This window comes from Magnolia sinica, chromosome 14 (assembly GCF_029962835.1).
Source record: "Magnolia sinica isolate HGM2019 chromosome 14, MsV1, whole genome shotgun sequence".
Classification (NCBI taxonomy): Eukaryota; Viridiplantae; Streptophyta; class Magnoliopsida; order Magnoliales; family Magnoliaceae; genus Magnolia; species Magnolia sinica.
In genome coordinates, this window is record NC_080586.1 from 76,765,957 (window position 1) to 76,780,235 (window position 14,279).

The 14,279-nt window shown below is 38.3% G+C and overlaps 1 protein-coding gene across 4 annotated transcripts in view; it reads left to right on the plus strand.

The window, feature by feature from the left end:
- LOC131226271 (uncharacterized) overlaps positions 1 to 14,279 on the plus strand; it is a 69,092-nt gene that overhangs the window by 15,074 nt on the left and 39,739 nt on the right. For 2 of the 4 annotated variants that reach the window (XM_058222065.1, XM_058222067.1), the window contains 7 exons: positions 10,196 to 10,399; positions 10,536 to 10,737; positions 10,829 to 10,903; positions 10,996 to 11,342; positions 11,430 to 11,622; positions 11,874 to 12,132; positions 12,214 to 12,553. In XM_058222065.1, coding sequence (XP_058078048.1) covers positions 10,196 to 10,399; positions 10,536 to 10,737; positions 10,829 to 10,903; positions 10,996 to 11,342; positions 11,430 to 11,622; positions 11,874 to 12,132; positions 12,214 to 12,553 — 1,620 coding nt within the window. Of the gene's footprint in view, positions 1 to 10,184; positions 10,400 to 10,535; positions 10,738 to 10,828; positions 10,904 to 10,995; positions 11,343 to 11,429; positions 11,623 to 11,873; positions 12,133 to 12,213; positions 12,554 to 14,279 lie in introns of all 4 variants that reach the window. The other 2 variants (XM_058222066.1, XM_058222068.1) reach the window with 2 other exon arrangements.

Consider the following 14,279-nt stretch of genomic DNA (forward strand, 5'->3'; position numbering starts at 1 on the left):
CTCTTTCTGTATTTCTCCTCTATTTTGTAATGTGTATATGTATCATTTGGCCAGTCCTTGCGTCTATGCAGCAAGTGATTTGGTGGACATTGCAGCTAACTCCTATAGTAGTGTCTTTAACTCGATTCTATGATTTTTCAATCAATATGTTGATGTCATGCATGTGAAAACCCCTGCATGAATTTGTAGCTTTTCAAGGTTAAAATATTTGCATTACAGATGCAGCATGCCTTTTTTTTTTTTCCTTCCCTTGAAACAACCCAACCTATTTAACTATTCCAACCTTCTCATTCGCAATCTATGCTGCCTATGCTGGACTACAACACACTAAGAAATTGCAAAGGAGAACCTTTATCATATGTTATACTAATAGAGATAAATTATGTCCTCAAGTGGGGGTGAGGGTCCAGAATCTAAGTGTTGGATTCGCTTGAACCCCAAATTTCAGGGCACGAGGACATGACTACATACGCAAATGTTTTTAAATTTTTGTTATAAAAATAATTCTTAACCTATTTTATCACTTTTACTATATTTTATTAGTTTTTCAATAATGATATTTAGCATGGCTGAGCCATATCTAACCGATCCTTGCACATTTTATTTTTTTCAAGTCATATCCAACATAGGTAGGTTGAGGGATTTGAAGAATCAGATTTCATAGTGACTAGATGTTCTTGCAACTTGTTTGAATGCAACCCAATCAATTCTAGTTATAAACGCATGATCCTGAGCACATTTGGAAGTAACTACATAGGCTTTCAAATGGCACCAATTTTGTATCATTCGAACATTGTTTGGTACTCGAATAAATGTCCTCTAAATAAGTGACAAATGTATGAAAAGAAAACCTGCCCAACAAATCATCAAAACTACAACTAATCTAGTAATAGACTTACTATAGTTAAGGGTCCGAAGATCAAACTCTATGGACTTGTGGACCCATGGTTTGACTACACATTTGGGAGGTCCATTAACTAATTGAATGTGTGTGGGCCCCAAAGATTGATCAGACAACTGTCAAGGCTCACAAAGTTGACCGATATATTGTGGGATCCACTATTGGGCTTTTGTGCTATGCTCCTTCGAGTTTGATCTTTGTACATGCCCAATGGTATGGACCTCCTTTATTTCGTGCCATTAACAGTTTTGGTGGGAAATGAGGCTAGAGATTGGATTGCTTTGTTGGTATGCTTTGTACGTTATCACCCTTTCTCTCTCCCCGTGGTCCGAGTTCTTCGCCAGGTCTTCTATCTTACCTTTGATGTTTGCAATCCCCACGTTGATCGTTGTTGGGGTTTGATCAGAATGCCCATTTCAATTTTAACGAACTCTGAAATTTTTATCTGACAACTAAGTTGTTTGTCACTTCTTTTTTTTTTTGTTTTTTTGTATCAATTCGTCATACAAGTCATTTTCTGGTCTATCATTTGATCCTAACTCTTTGTCATTTTATCTCTTATTTGGACCATTGATAGGTTGCTTTGGATGACCACATTCCTAATTCTATCCTTCCTAGTCTTCTCACATGTCCATCCCAACATCCCCATCCCAACAACACATTCTCTGCTCATGTTATCTTCTAACTACCATTGTTCCCTACATAGTTGTTCGTACTAAAATCTGGTAGAACTAGATCAATGGCGCAGATTGAGCCATGTGGCATATTTGATATCTTTAGGGCATGTGCCCAATATATGAAGGACATCATATCTTCGAGAAGCTTTAATGTTTAAGCTAACTTTGGATAAGGACAAGTAACTGTTAAGGCCATGTCAGTAACTCAACACTAGAGCACGTTCTGGGCATTTGTCGAAGGCAAACTACAATAAAGGAGAAGTAACTGCTCTTTCCCAACTAGTTACATGCAAAGGCGCCACGTGGCAAGTGGTTATTCTCGCACCTCTCCTAGGGAAGGCTATAAATAACAGAGACAGATATGAAGAGAGGGATCCAAGAATCAATCAATCCAATACACAATCAAACCCAAAATCATTCAACCAGCACAACGCTGTTTATCTTAGCTTAGCTTACCGTCTCCGCTGCTCTTAAGCCGTGGGATGCTTAGTCTCTAGGAGTAGTTTACTTCAAGTTCGTCCCTACGATCACAGCAGACCGACCTTAGTTGTAGCCAGAAGAGCTAGACACTGAGCCGAACCAAGTCGAGCTTGGCTCAACTCGGTTCGGTTCGGCCAACTGCCTACCCCAGCTCGAGTTCGGCGCGGCTCGATCCTTGAGCTTGACTGGCCATTTCGGCTCGGTTTGGTCATCAGCTCGGGCCAGCTCAAGCCGAGTTTGAGTTTGAGATTTCAAACTGAGTTCGAGTTCGAGTTTGTACATAAAATCCAATCCATCAACATTTACATCATTTCATATATGTAGAAATGAAAATCAAAGATGGCTTGCAAACAGAAAAGTGAAAATATTACAATTTACAACCTTACGGTGTTCTGAAAATCAATTTAATATGTTCCATAGGAGGAGCTCGAGCCGCTATCTAGATCTTCATATGCGTACTTGTTCACCTCTCTTGAATCTGAAAGTGGAGGGAGTTTTTCATCGTGCTCTTGTATAGTTTGAACTAGCCTTTTCAGGATTTCTTTGTGAACGGATTTATTCTGAGTACCCAATGCCCTATAAAATGCAGCGAGAGTGGAGAGAAACTTGGATGGTTTGTTACTATTCTTTTTGCTCGTGCTCGATCCTTCTTAGGCATCATGTTGTCTTAGAGGACATATTTAATGACTGGAAGCCTTTTCCATACTATGTTTCAAGTTGAGTTGTAATTGTTCTTCTTCCAATATTAATAATCTAGCTTCCTCATCTTCCTCTTCCGTTTTACTTCTCTTTACTCTTCTTGTATCAAAACTTTCACCAGTTACAACTCTTGTGGAATGTTCGGATGAGGTGGAAGGTTTTTTATTTAAATTTAGAAGGGTATTACAAAGAAGTTGGACCTCCTTTCGGGCTTTACAACACGATTTTGCGTCTCCACCTTGACATGATAGATGTAACTTGAGCCGATTGGTTTTGTTAACAAACTTTGCTCGACACAAATGACACAAAATCTCCATTTATCCGGACATTGGGGAGTGTACTAAGGAACCGTAGGGTGAGTTGATGACATATCTGCACTCCATGTATTGGAAAAATTAGTATTTTGGCAATAATGAAGTATGATAAACAAAAACAATAACGAAATATGATAAGCAAAAGCAATAATGAGATATGATAAACAAAAACAGTAATAAAATATGAATTATATGATAAACAAAAGCATAATATGAGAATGAAATAAAAGTCATTGCATTTATAACCCCCTTCAACATTACATTCAAGTACACATTACACCACTTTCAACAGATTGACAATAATTTATAACCTCTTTCATGTTGATGTTGTTACAGGTTGAGTTTCGTCTTAAGACTCGATCTCCTCATCCTCCTTAATATCAAAACTACTACCTCCCCAATTTGACTAATTGAACAATAACAATAACAATAACAACAATTTAACATTAACATTAACAATCACATTAACAACAATTTAACATTTAACATTAACAATATAACAATAACAACCACATAATAATAACATAACTAACAATAACAACAACAACAATCACAATATTAAGAATCACACAATAATAACAATTTAAATTAACATTGACAATAACAATAACAATAATTTAAATTTAACATTAAGGGTTTAGGGTTAAAGGGTTTAGAGTTTTAGGGTCTTCGGGTTTAAAATATATAATATGTTTATATTTTAAAATAATATTTATTATAATATAATATATATAAATATATAATATACTTTAAAATTATTTAGGGGTTTAGGGGTTAGGTTTTAAAATATTACACACACACACACACACATTGAACTGGGCTGCCCTGCCACAGAAAATGGCCGGCTGAGCTCGGGGGTGGTTTATGGTTATATATATATATATATTTTAAAATATATAATATATTTTATATTTTAATATTTATTGACATTGAGCCGGGCTGCAATGGTCCATGGATAGTGGCCCACTAGGCACCCATGGACAGCAAGGTGTCCCAAATCAGTTACGTATCAGCCATAACGGCCGATACGTAACAGTAACAGCGTTTACCGTTACACGATACGGGGAAGTCCAGAAAATGGAATCGAAACTGCGGCCGTTACAAGGCATAATGGCTATCACGGGCCCGTAACAGTTGTTACGGGCAGTAACCTTAAAAGAAAATAGAAAAAAAAAAGAAAGAAAAAACGGAAAAAAAAAAGTAACCTTCTTTTGCTTCCTCCTCTTCCTCTTCTTCCACTTCTTCTTCTTGCTGTGCCTGCAACTCCTTGCAACGTTGCTACAGCTCCCTGCGGTGCTGATGCTCCTGCTTCTTCTTCTTTCCCCTCTTGTGCGGCTCCCTCTCCAGTCTCCACCCTCCCTCTCGTTTTCTCCTTCTCTCTCTTTTTCCCTTTCTTTCCCTCTCATTTTTCTCTCCCTCTCTCTCAGTCTCTAAAAAAATGAATGGGTGGCATGGCTGTAAAACAACCACGCACCTTATTTTGTTAATTCATCTGCAGCGTACGCTGCTTAGTGCACTTGCACTGTTTTAGTGCATGCGGCCGACCTTGATTTATGTGTTGTATTATATATCCATGCCACTCATCAGTTTTACTAGATCATTTCAAGGCATGGTCCCTAAAATGAAGCAGATCCAGATCTCAAGTGGATCGCATAGTAGGATTAAATGGCCACTGTGCACTTGCATTGTTTTAGTGCATGTGGCCCTCCTTAATTTATGTGTTGTATTATATATCCATGCCACCCATCAGTTTTTCCTGATCATTTCAAGGCATGGTCCCTAAAATGAAGCAGATCCAGATCTCAAGTGGACCGCACAGTAGGATTGAATGCCCATTATTAAAAAATTATTATGGCCCACTGTAATGTTTATTTACCATCGAAACTGCTGATAAGGTTGCATGGACCTAGATTAAGGAAAACACAAGTCGCAACTTGAAAATAAAAAAAAATAAAATAATAATAGAAGTTTTAATTGTGGGAATTCAATCCCTACTGTGTGGTCCACCAAAGATTTGGATTTGCCTCATTTTTTGGACCATGCCCTAAAATGAGTTGGCAAAAAGGATGGACAACATGGATATACAACAAATGCATCAAGGGGGGTCATATGTTCAGGGCGTCATTCACTAGTGGTCCACCTAAGGTTTAAATATGCCTGATTTTTTGGATCATGCTTTAAAATGAGCTGGCAAAATAGATTGAGGGAACGGATATACAAATACATCAAGGTGGACCCCAATTTCACGGCCTCACCCACTAGTGGTCCACCTTAGATCTGGATCTACCTCATTTTTGGACCATGCCTTAAAATGATTTGATAAAATGGATGGATGTCATTGATATACAATACATACATCATGGTGGGCCCCATGTACATTGATATACATGGATCCAATTGCTGAATTCGCGCTTCTGCTGGAATGTATTTATAAATCTGATCCAAATCAGTTGAACGCATCTTAAAAAAATAAAAAAAAAAAATCAGTTGAACGCAGATAGGATCATATGGAGATTGGAAAAATCTTCCATCTTTACAGTTAAATCGTTCTACAATTTGATCCATTCCAACCACAGTTATACAAAAGATTTCCTTACTCATCATATTTGGAAGTATTCGGCCCCTCCTAAGGTAGTGGCTTTTGGGTGGCTGGTTGGAAAAAAGAAAATTCTGACGATAGACAATTTGAGGAAAAGAGGGATGGTCTTAACTAATATCTGTTTATGTCGCATGGGGGAAGAAGAATCGGTCGATCACCTTCTCGTTCATTGTCCTTTTATTGCTAGCATTTGGGCAGATTTTACGTCTCGATTTAGAATCAATTGGTGTCTATCGGAATCAGCGGACCTTCTTCTGAAAGCTTGGCATGGAATTAGAATAGGAAAAAAAAGACCCAGATATGGAGAATGGCTATCCTTGCAATTTGTTGGTCCATTTGGGAAGAAAGAAATGGTAGATGCTTTACGAATGTCTCCAATCCCATAGACATTTACGCTTCCAAAGCGAAGTGTTTGTTGATAGAATGGGCTGTTCAAGTAGATGTTTTAAAGGATTTTGATTTTCTTTTTCTTGGAGTTTAGTTTGTTTCCGCCTTCTCAGCGGAAGTCTGCCCCTGTTTCTGTACTTTTTCTCCTTTTAATATATGTATCGTTATCTTTTTTTTTTTTTTTTTTTAAATGTCCACGAGGCATACATTAACTCAAAATTAATAAATTAAATTATGGCACTATTGTTGCCAAGTCACAATTCCAAAATTAAATTGTTTAAATGATTTTCACCGTTAATTTGCAAACACTTATTTTTCTGAAATAGGATCATTTGATATTTTTCATTCTTCACTGTTCAATAAATATCCATCAATCCATTAGTGAGATAAGTGTTAATAGATTGCATGAATTTAATGTTGATTTGGGGCATCGAATGGTCCACCAAATCAGTTCTAAATCGACAACACTATTTACTTGAATATAATTTCAAATTTTTTCTTAAGATTTATTGGGAAAAATTATATTAATTTGTTAGATATATGAATTACATAATTGGACATAAAAGTCCCTAGATTGTATGCTGAAATAAAATGTACACAAGTGGTATTAGATTCATTCTAATTAATTCATATTGATATTATATAGTTAGATAATTAAATATAAAAGATTTGTTGCCAATACTAAGTTGTCAGGTTCATAAATTCATCAGGCAATCCAATACAACTTCTCACCAAAGAGTGGACTGTTACATTGCCATAAACATGTTCCAAATTATAAATAAATGCATATTTGGAATATTTAGAATATTCTGGATTTAATGGATATTTTTTCATAATTTTTTGGCCAAAAAAATTGCACTGTTACACACCCTGTATCGGCCGATACGGGGCGTATCCGTATTGGTAACGGTGGGCACCGTTATGCCACCGATACGGCAACGGAACACCTTGATGGATAGACATACAGTGGCCGACCGAGCAACCAAATACAGAGAGAGAGAGAGAGAGAGGAGATAGTACCGCGCGGGTAGGGATGAGCTCAGATCGGAGGCAGGGACGGGCGCGCACCGCGCAGGGCAGGGATGGGTTTAGACGTGCATTCAGACAAAGAGAGTGTGAGACAGAGGGGGAGGGCCAGGGTTAGGGTTAGGGTTAGGGCCGGCTAGGTGGGGGCATTTGGACAGAGAGAGGAGAGGATAAAGTGGAAAGAGGGTTTTAGAAATTAGGGCTCAACCATTGACCAAGTATTTATATTATACTTGGTCGATCCGAGTCGAATTGAGTTCGGTTTGTGTCTAACTCTTGTAGCTAGTAGTTGTAATTCCCTTCCCTCTGTGCCTGCTTGCCAGATTTAAGGGAAGACCCTAGTTTTGGGAACCGTCTGCCTACGCTCATACGTTGGGCCAACCGTAGTTGTAATTGTCGGCATTGCCTAAACTTCACTCATGAGCACGCTGCTCTACGAAGCACCCAGTTCCTCTCAGTCCGGTTGGTGATGCCGTGTTTGTGGTAAATATCGCTTATTTCCACATTCATCTTCCATCCATTTCCGTTTGTTCAACTATACAATTGCTGCACCTTCGAAAGTCCTTAATTTTTAAGCCAAAAAAAGAGCTCATTGGAGGAAGAGCCCCAACCTTCGCCAATCGTTGGATATTGTTCGCACTCAACAGTAGGTTGAATAGACGTATGGTCGAACTATGACCGAGCATCGTTCTATCTTGATGCCAGGGGTTGGTGGTCACGGTTTGAATCGGACCCAATCGGTTCTGGCACGCCTGCAAACCTCGCACGTGTTTCGTGTGGCCGAATTCAAGACCAACAATAGCATAACTGGTTGAATGGCTCTCATCCATTATTTTCCTTTTAAGTTTTGTAGGCATGTGGCAATTAGTCAACAATACTCCAGAGGCACAACTCCACTTCATCAACCCATTTCTAATTCTACTGGGAACATCCTCGCATCACATCATTACTAGAGCTAAGGTAATGGAACATATCTCTTTGAGGAATCTTTTGACTATTTCTTTTATAAAATAACTCTTTACTGTTGATTTAACTAAAGCCACATTTCTATAAATATTCATACTAAAATTGCATTCCAATTACTCCATCATAGTTTTGCTAATTTTTAGGCCTTTAAGCTTTAAAGCCTTCCCTGAAACCTACGATGTAGCATTCTCCTTTCACCAGTGTCCAAGATGAAATCCCTTGCTGCAAATCAGGTGACTCAGCCCCAACTATTTTTGAGTCATCTTGACTTGGGATGAGTCGGTCTGAATCAGGATGAGTCGACCTAATATGGACCAAGTCAGGGCTGATCTATTTGTCCTGCTTCTTAAACAGGAAAAAAAGGTTGAGGGAGGGAGGGAGGGAGGGAGGGAGAATGTGGGGCTCCACTACTGGGACGTCAGAGTCTCACTAGGTCATTCACACTCTGAGCTGATACTCTTTTATATCTTTTGTTTGTCTTAAAGAAATTCCTTGAGAAGCTGATACCTTTTCGAGCTTGTTTATGACTGACGTTGGAACCTTGAGAAGCAAATAGGGTGATCAGGAAGGGCAACGTTTATAATCGTTACTCACTTATAGTGAAAGAGCTAGCTATGCTTCCGCATCCCTAATTTTCTTTTAAAACAGAATTTGTCTTAGAGCCCAACTGAAGCCCTATGTAGGTGATAGAAAAAAATAACTTTCTGTTTTTCATCCCAATCTTTGTGCCAAAAGACTGAAATTCCTATCATTACAGGCAATTTCGACCATCCTGCTTTTACTTTCAATGTGAAGACCGGTGCCTCAAATCACCTCAAAATTCATTAAGGTCTTCAACCTGATCTTCTCATGTTTCAAAGTGCCAAGGCATCTTTAGGTGAACTACAGGGTGAGAGACGGAAACTGGCTGTCCCCGGACTTCCAACCATGAAACCTTTCAAGAGATTACAATGCTCCACCATATCAAACAGTTTACTGAGACCTCCTGCCACTATTGGGAACAAGAGTGATGATGATGGGCAGCATTCCTGTGGACTCAAATTGTTTAAGAACCCTGCTGATGAGCCTTTCATCAAAACTGAAAATAAGGTGGTAGTAAAGCATTCTCTCATTGACCATTGTTAACAACAAGGCAGTATTTTATGATTTTATCTCCAGTAATAATGATTATAATTATTTTATTAGCGATTTATGTAATTTTTTTTCTCTTATTCTTTCATTTCTGTGAGATTTTCTTCATTATTTCATGAGTAAAGACAAAAGTTCAAACCCAAGAAATATAAGTGAGATTTGACACTTTGGCAAAGATAATGTTCAAACTTGATTGGGAATTACTCTTCCGCTCAAGGTCCTAACTTAATCATGATCATGAACCAGTTAAACTTTGTACAATTGGAACTGTCATGGAACAGGTTGAATCTTGTAGGACCCAGCATTTCATAGTGTCACTTTGATGTTGGAGATTGATTAACTTGTGATGAACTACAGTCTTGCCGTTAGTCATGGCAAGGAACCTTCCCTCTGACACGATGACACCAATCACATCAGCAAATCCCAATCTCCCATGAGGTCTTCCCTCATACAATTTTTTTTTTCTTCTTCTCTCTCACGATGAGGTCTTCTCTCATACATGGGCCCTGTAGCCAAGAAATTACTCTACCCTTTTCTCTAGTGTGGATATTCCGTTCTCCCCACAAAGACCATAAGCTAGCTAAATAGGAAAGGCATCAACGAGCATTTTCTTCCTACCATTCTCATTCAATTGGGTGATAATTGAAAGAAGAGAGAGATACAACAACATGAGTGCTAATGATTGCCCAATGGAAAGGGATCGAGTAACTTCTTCACCAATCCATATGCAGTTCTTGTTCTGTTGGAAAAATTCACTTGATCTGATTAATCTTTGGGGTCCATAGTTTGTAAGCTGTATGCATTTTCTTTTTATGCTTGCTTAGTCAGTATATTTGGACTTTTTTTTTGTGGAAGGGATATTTGGACATATTTTGATCCCCGGCTTCTATTTGTATATTTTTTGTGCCATGTTTGTCTCTTTCAATTTCCTGTTAAACTGACTTGGTTTTTGGAATAATGTGGTTTGGGTTGCCTCATTTTGCACCATGACCTTGAGTGTATAGCTCTTTTGCAGGTTCTGACACTGTTGTAGAGGTTATAACTGGTGCTTTTCAAAGATTATGGGAGGAGCTTGATTCCGAAGAATTGAATTTGGTGTTGAATTGCTTAACTGAGGAAATATTGGGTTGTGTAAGTAATCGATGCTTCTCATATCTGAGTCGGTTGCTGTCTCTCCTTATATCTACCATCCAGTTTAGCAAGGGGTGCAAAATTTTTGGTAAGTCATGCATTTCTTTTGACTGTTTGACTCCATAATTTCTTAATGATTCCTGTTAGTTGATTCTTTATATTCTTTCTACTTTGGTCTGAACTGAGAAACTTTTGATATGGTCTTGCATTGTTATTAAACACAGAATACCATTCGATCGTGCTAAGCCTCATAGAGACAGTCATCATGCCTTCGGCCACTAATAAGATGGAAGAGGATTATTCTTCAGATGTTGTCAGTAGAACTCTGCAGTTAATGGTCTGCCTTCTTGATATCCTTGATGACCCATCAACCCTCTCAAGGATTTCATTGCAGTGGGCTCCAGTATTTGAGTTGAGAAACTCGAGGTAATAGCTTTGAAAGATTAATTGATTGATTCCAGTATGCATATGATCTCTAGATCGTTTGATCTTTATGATCTTATGGTTTTGTTTTCAGTTTGCTACCTTTTATCAAAGGACTACTTGAAAAGGATTCCAGTATTCTCCATGCTTTCAGAAGTTATATAATAAGGTAATATCTGGCATTCTGTCATTGCTGAGGTGCTTGCTAAAGCTTATGATCTGTTTTCATATTTTTGTTGTATTTGGTATCTTGGTTTTCAGTGCGCTGAGTGATTTAATTGAAGCTTCCCCTGAAGAAGTTCTTTATTTGATGCTGACATTCTTTGAGAGACTGCAAGGGAAACTGCAACTGTCTGATGGCTTTGATGGAGTATCTGAAGATAAAGTTTCACGAATATGCAATTTCTTTCAAGAGACAATCTGCAGTTGGACCAGGTTGATTAGTGATATTGCAACAGCAAGTGATCAATCGATTGTCCACGAGTCCAATTTGTCTGTACTCTGGGGAACTGTCAGCTGCTACCCTTACATTTTTGGTTCACGAGCAGACCTTTCTTTGATAATGAATTTAGTAAATGCTCTTGATCAACTCCTGACAAGAGAAGCTGGTGAGATATTTTGTCCTCTGATTGTTCCAATATGATCTATCCCAGACCATGCTTTATAGCATGTTATTTACATCAGCTTCTTTTCAGATGAAATTGCAGGTTTCGAGAAGAAAATTTGGCTAAGCCTAGTTGGTTCTGCCTTGGTATCTTATCATAAATCGTCTTCAGGTAGGCAGTCTGGACTTTCAGAAACAAGCAACTTCTTGCAACTTGCAAAAAAATACAAATCATCTGCGCAGGTGTTGTGTGCTGTGGCTGAATTTCTGGACTCAATATTTGGGTAATATCATCTGCCCTTGAAAGTTGATATAATTGTTGAATTCTGGTGTGTTTTTTTTTTTTTTCATCACATCTTCTTCTTAAACTGTATTTAGATTGTTAACTAGTGATTCGTGTTTTTGGTTCTCCTTCCCTCTCCCTCTCTCTGTCTCTGAGGGACTCTCTCTCTCTCTCTCTCTCTCTGAGGTATTGAACTAGTGTGATTCATATGTTGACATTTTGTAATCTTTGACCATCATTTTACAATACCAGTGACAGGACTACATGGGAAACACATCCGAGTCATAATATATTTCACCCAGATCTTGAGGTCGAGAAAGCTGTCGATGCAATCAACATATTTGCAGATAACTTGGGCCTTTCAGATAAGGCAATTCGGACATCAACTCTAAGGATATTGTGCCATTACAAACCTATAGATTGTCAACTGTCTACGGGTGATCATCATGCTCAAAAGAAACTAAAAACAGAAGGATCTCAGCAATGTGCTGAAAATTCACACTGCAGCAATGTATGTTTTTTTTCTATTCTCATCCCGTTGTTGTTTCTTGTCATGGATAATTACTTTTGGTTTTATTTTCTTTAAAAACAGGTTATTCAGATCCTCCTTGCGATTGAGGCAACTCCTCTTTCAATTTCTACAAGCAGGAAAGTTGCAGTCCTAATCTCTAAAATACAGATGGACCTTGCTGCGGACAGGATCTCTGAAGCATATGCACCCGTTCTATTGAATGGAATTATTGGCATCTTCCACAATCGATTCAGCCATCTCTGGGAGCCAGCAACCGAGTGCCTTGCAGTTCTATTAAACAAACATGCTGGGCTTGTTTGGGACAGATTTGTTCAGTATCTTGGAAATTTACAAGTGAAGTATCTGGCCTCTCCTGGTGATCATGAGAGATCGGATTCTGAAAGTTCCATCAAGTCAAGCGGTATGAGCTAACTTATCTCTTCCTTTTCTTTTCCTTTCTTTTTTGTTTTTTGTAATCATCTATGAGCTATAACTTATCTTCATAGCTTGTGATATGGCATGTTTTTTTTCCCCACAAGATATATGATACTAGAATCTTTTTGTGTTACAGTTAGATACATGGAACCTCGTTTCTTTCTTTTGCTAATTTATGATTTTATTGATTGAGATGGAAAGGCAACAGATATTCATTAAAAAGAAAGGGTAGAAATCTGCCAGATGCTATAACTTTTAAATACAGACACACATACATATGTATGTATGTATGCCAATACATGCGTGCACACCTACCCACCCGCCCACCCACACAGAGACGCATGTGTATGCATGGAACCAATTAGCTGGGATAAGGTTTAGATGATGATGATAAATGGACGTACGCATGTAATACACGTGTGCGCATGTGCTCGCATGCACGTGTTCTTTTTTCTTTCCATAGAGACTAGGAGATTGGATCTAATGGCGCAACTGGCTGATGGGGAGGATCCGCCCAAGCGTAGGCACTTCCAAGCTAAGCACAAGAATTACACAAAGTAGAAGAAAACAATCTAGATTTTTTTTTTTTTTAATTCAATTCAAAGTGCCTTGGTACTACTCATCCTAGGTCCTTATATAAGCATTTGAAACGTACACATAAGGAAAACTCATAATGTCATTGACAACCAATGACTTGTTACAAATATGGAAATAAATAAAAAGGATAAGAATTTTTTTTTTTTGAAGACACAGGGTGTCCTCACCTCTTTTTTGAAGTGAGACTAATCCCTGCGGATACACGCAATCACCCACAACCAAAATAAAAAGGATAAGAATTAATTGATTTTGCTAGCTAATTATCTAAATAAGCTAGCCACCTAAATAGGAGGCTTGGGCCTCCTTATTGATGGACCGGCTGTTGGGCTTGGCACTAGCCCATGGGTCGTGGCCTAGATCAGCCAGCATCATCGAGCCATAAGAAGAATGCTTGGTAATAACTCACTTCTTGGTCTTCGACCCCCTCAGTCACTATTAACACCACATGCGGACAGGAGTGGGTGCGTTGGTGCTTGCATGCGTGTGTTTGTGGCCAACAGACCATAGGAATCTAGACATTATCCTAAGCTTATGAATTGGTGGATGTCTATGGCTAATGAGTTGGTTATCCTGCTCTTATCATTCATGACCTGTGGACTAAGCGAAAAGGAAATCTTTTGCAAAACACAGAATCTGAAATTACTAGAATACATAGCATTGGATTTTGAAGCACATGTAACATATCCAGTAATGTTAAGCAAAAGTCTCTTCTTTTCGAGAATGCTAGAAGTGAGGTAAAATCTAACTGCCTTTCAACATCGCTTAGGTCTCGGAGTCATTAGAATCTTCATACCAATTTGCTCATGCAAACTCAATTATAAATGCTAACTGTCATTCCTTCTTAGACTACACTAATGTCAAAGGTTATTTGTAGGAGCCCTTCAAGCTGGCAGATCCAACTTTCGTTGTTCAGATACCAACCTTTTATGTTCTCAAACTTATTACCATTCCTGCATAAATCCTCCATTAGTTACATGATATGTGACTGTGAGTTGATTTTATTGCTGGAGTGGGAAAGCAACAGCTGTAAAAAAAATAAATGGAGCAGCGCCGAGGTAGCATCTATGTTAGTTAATATTAAAGAAGTTAGAATATGTATTTGCTTTTACTAATAT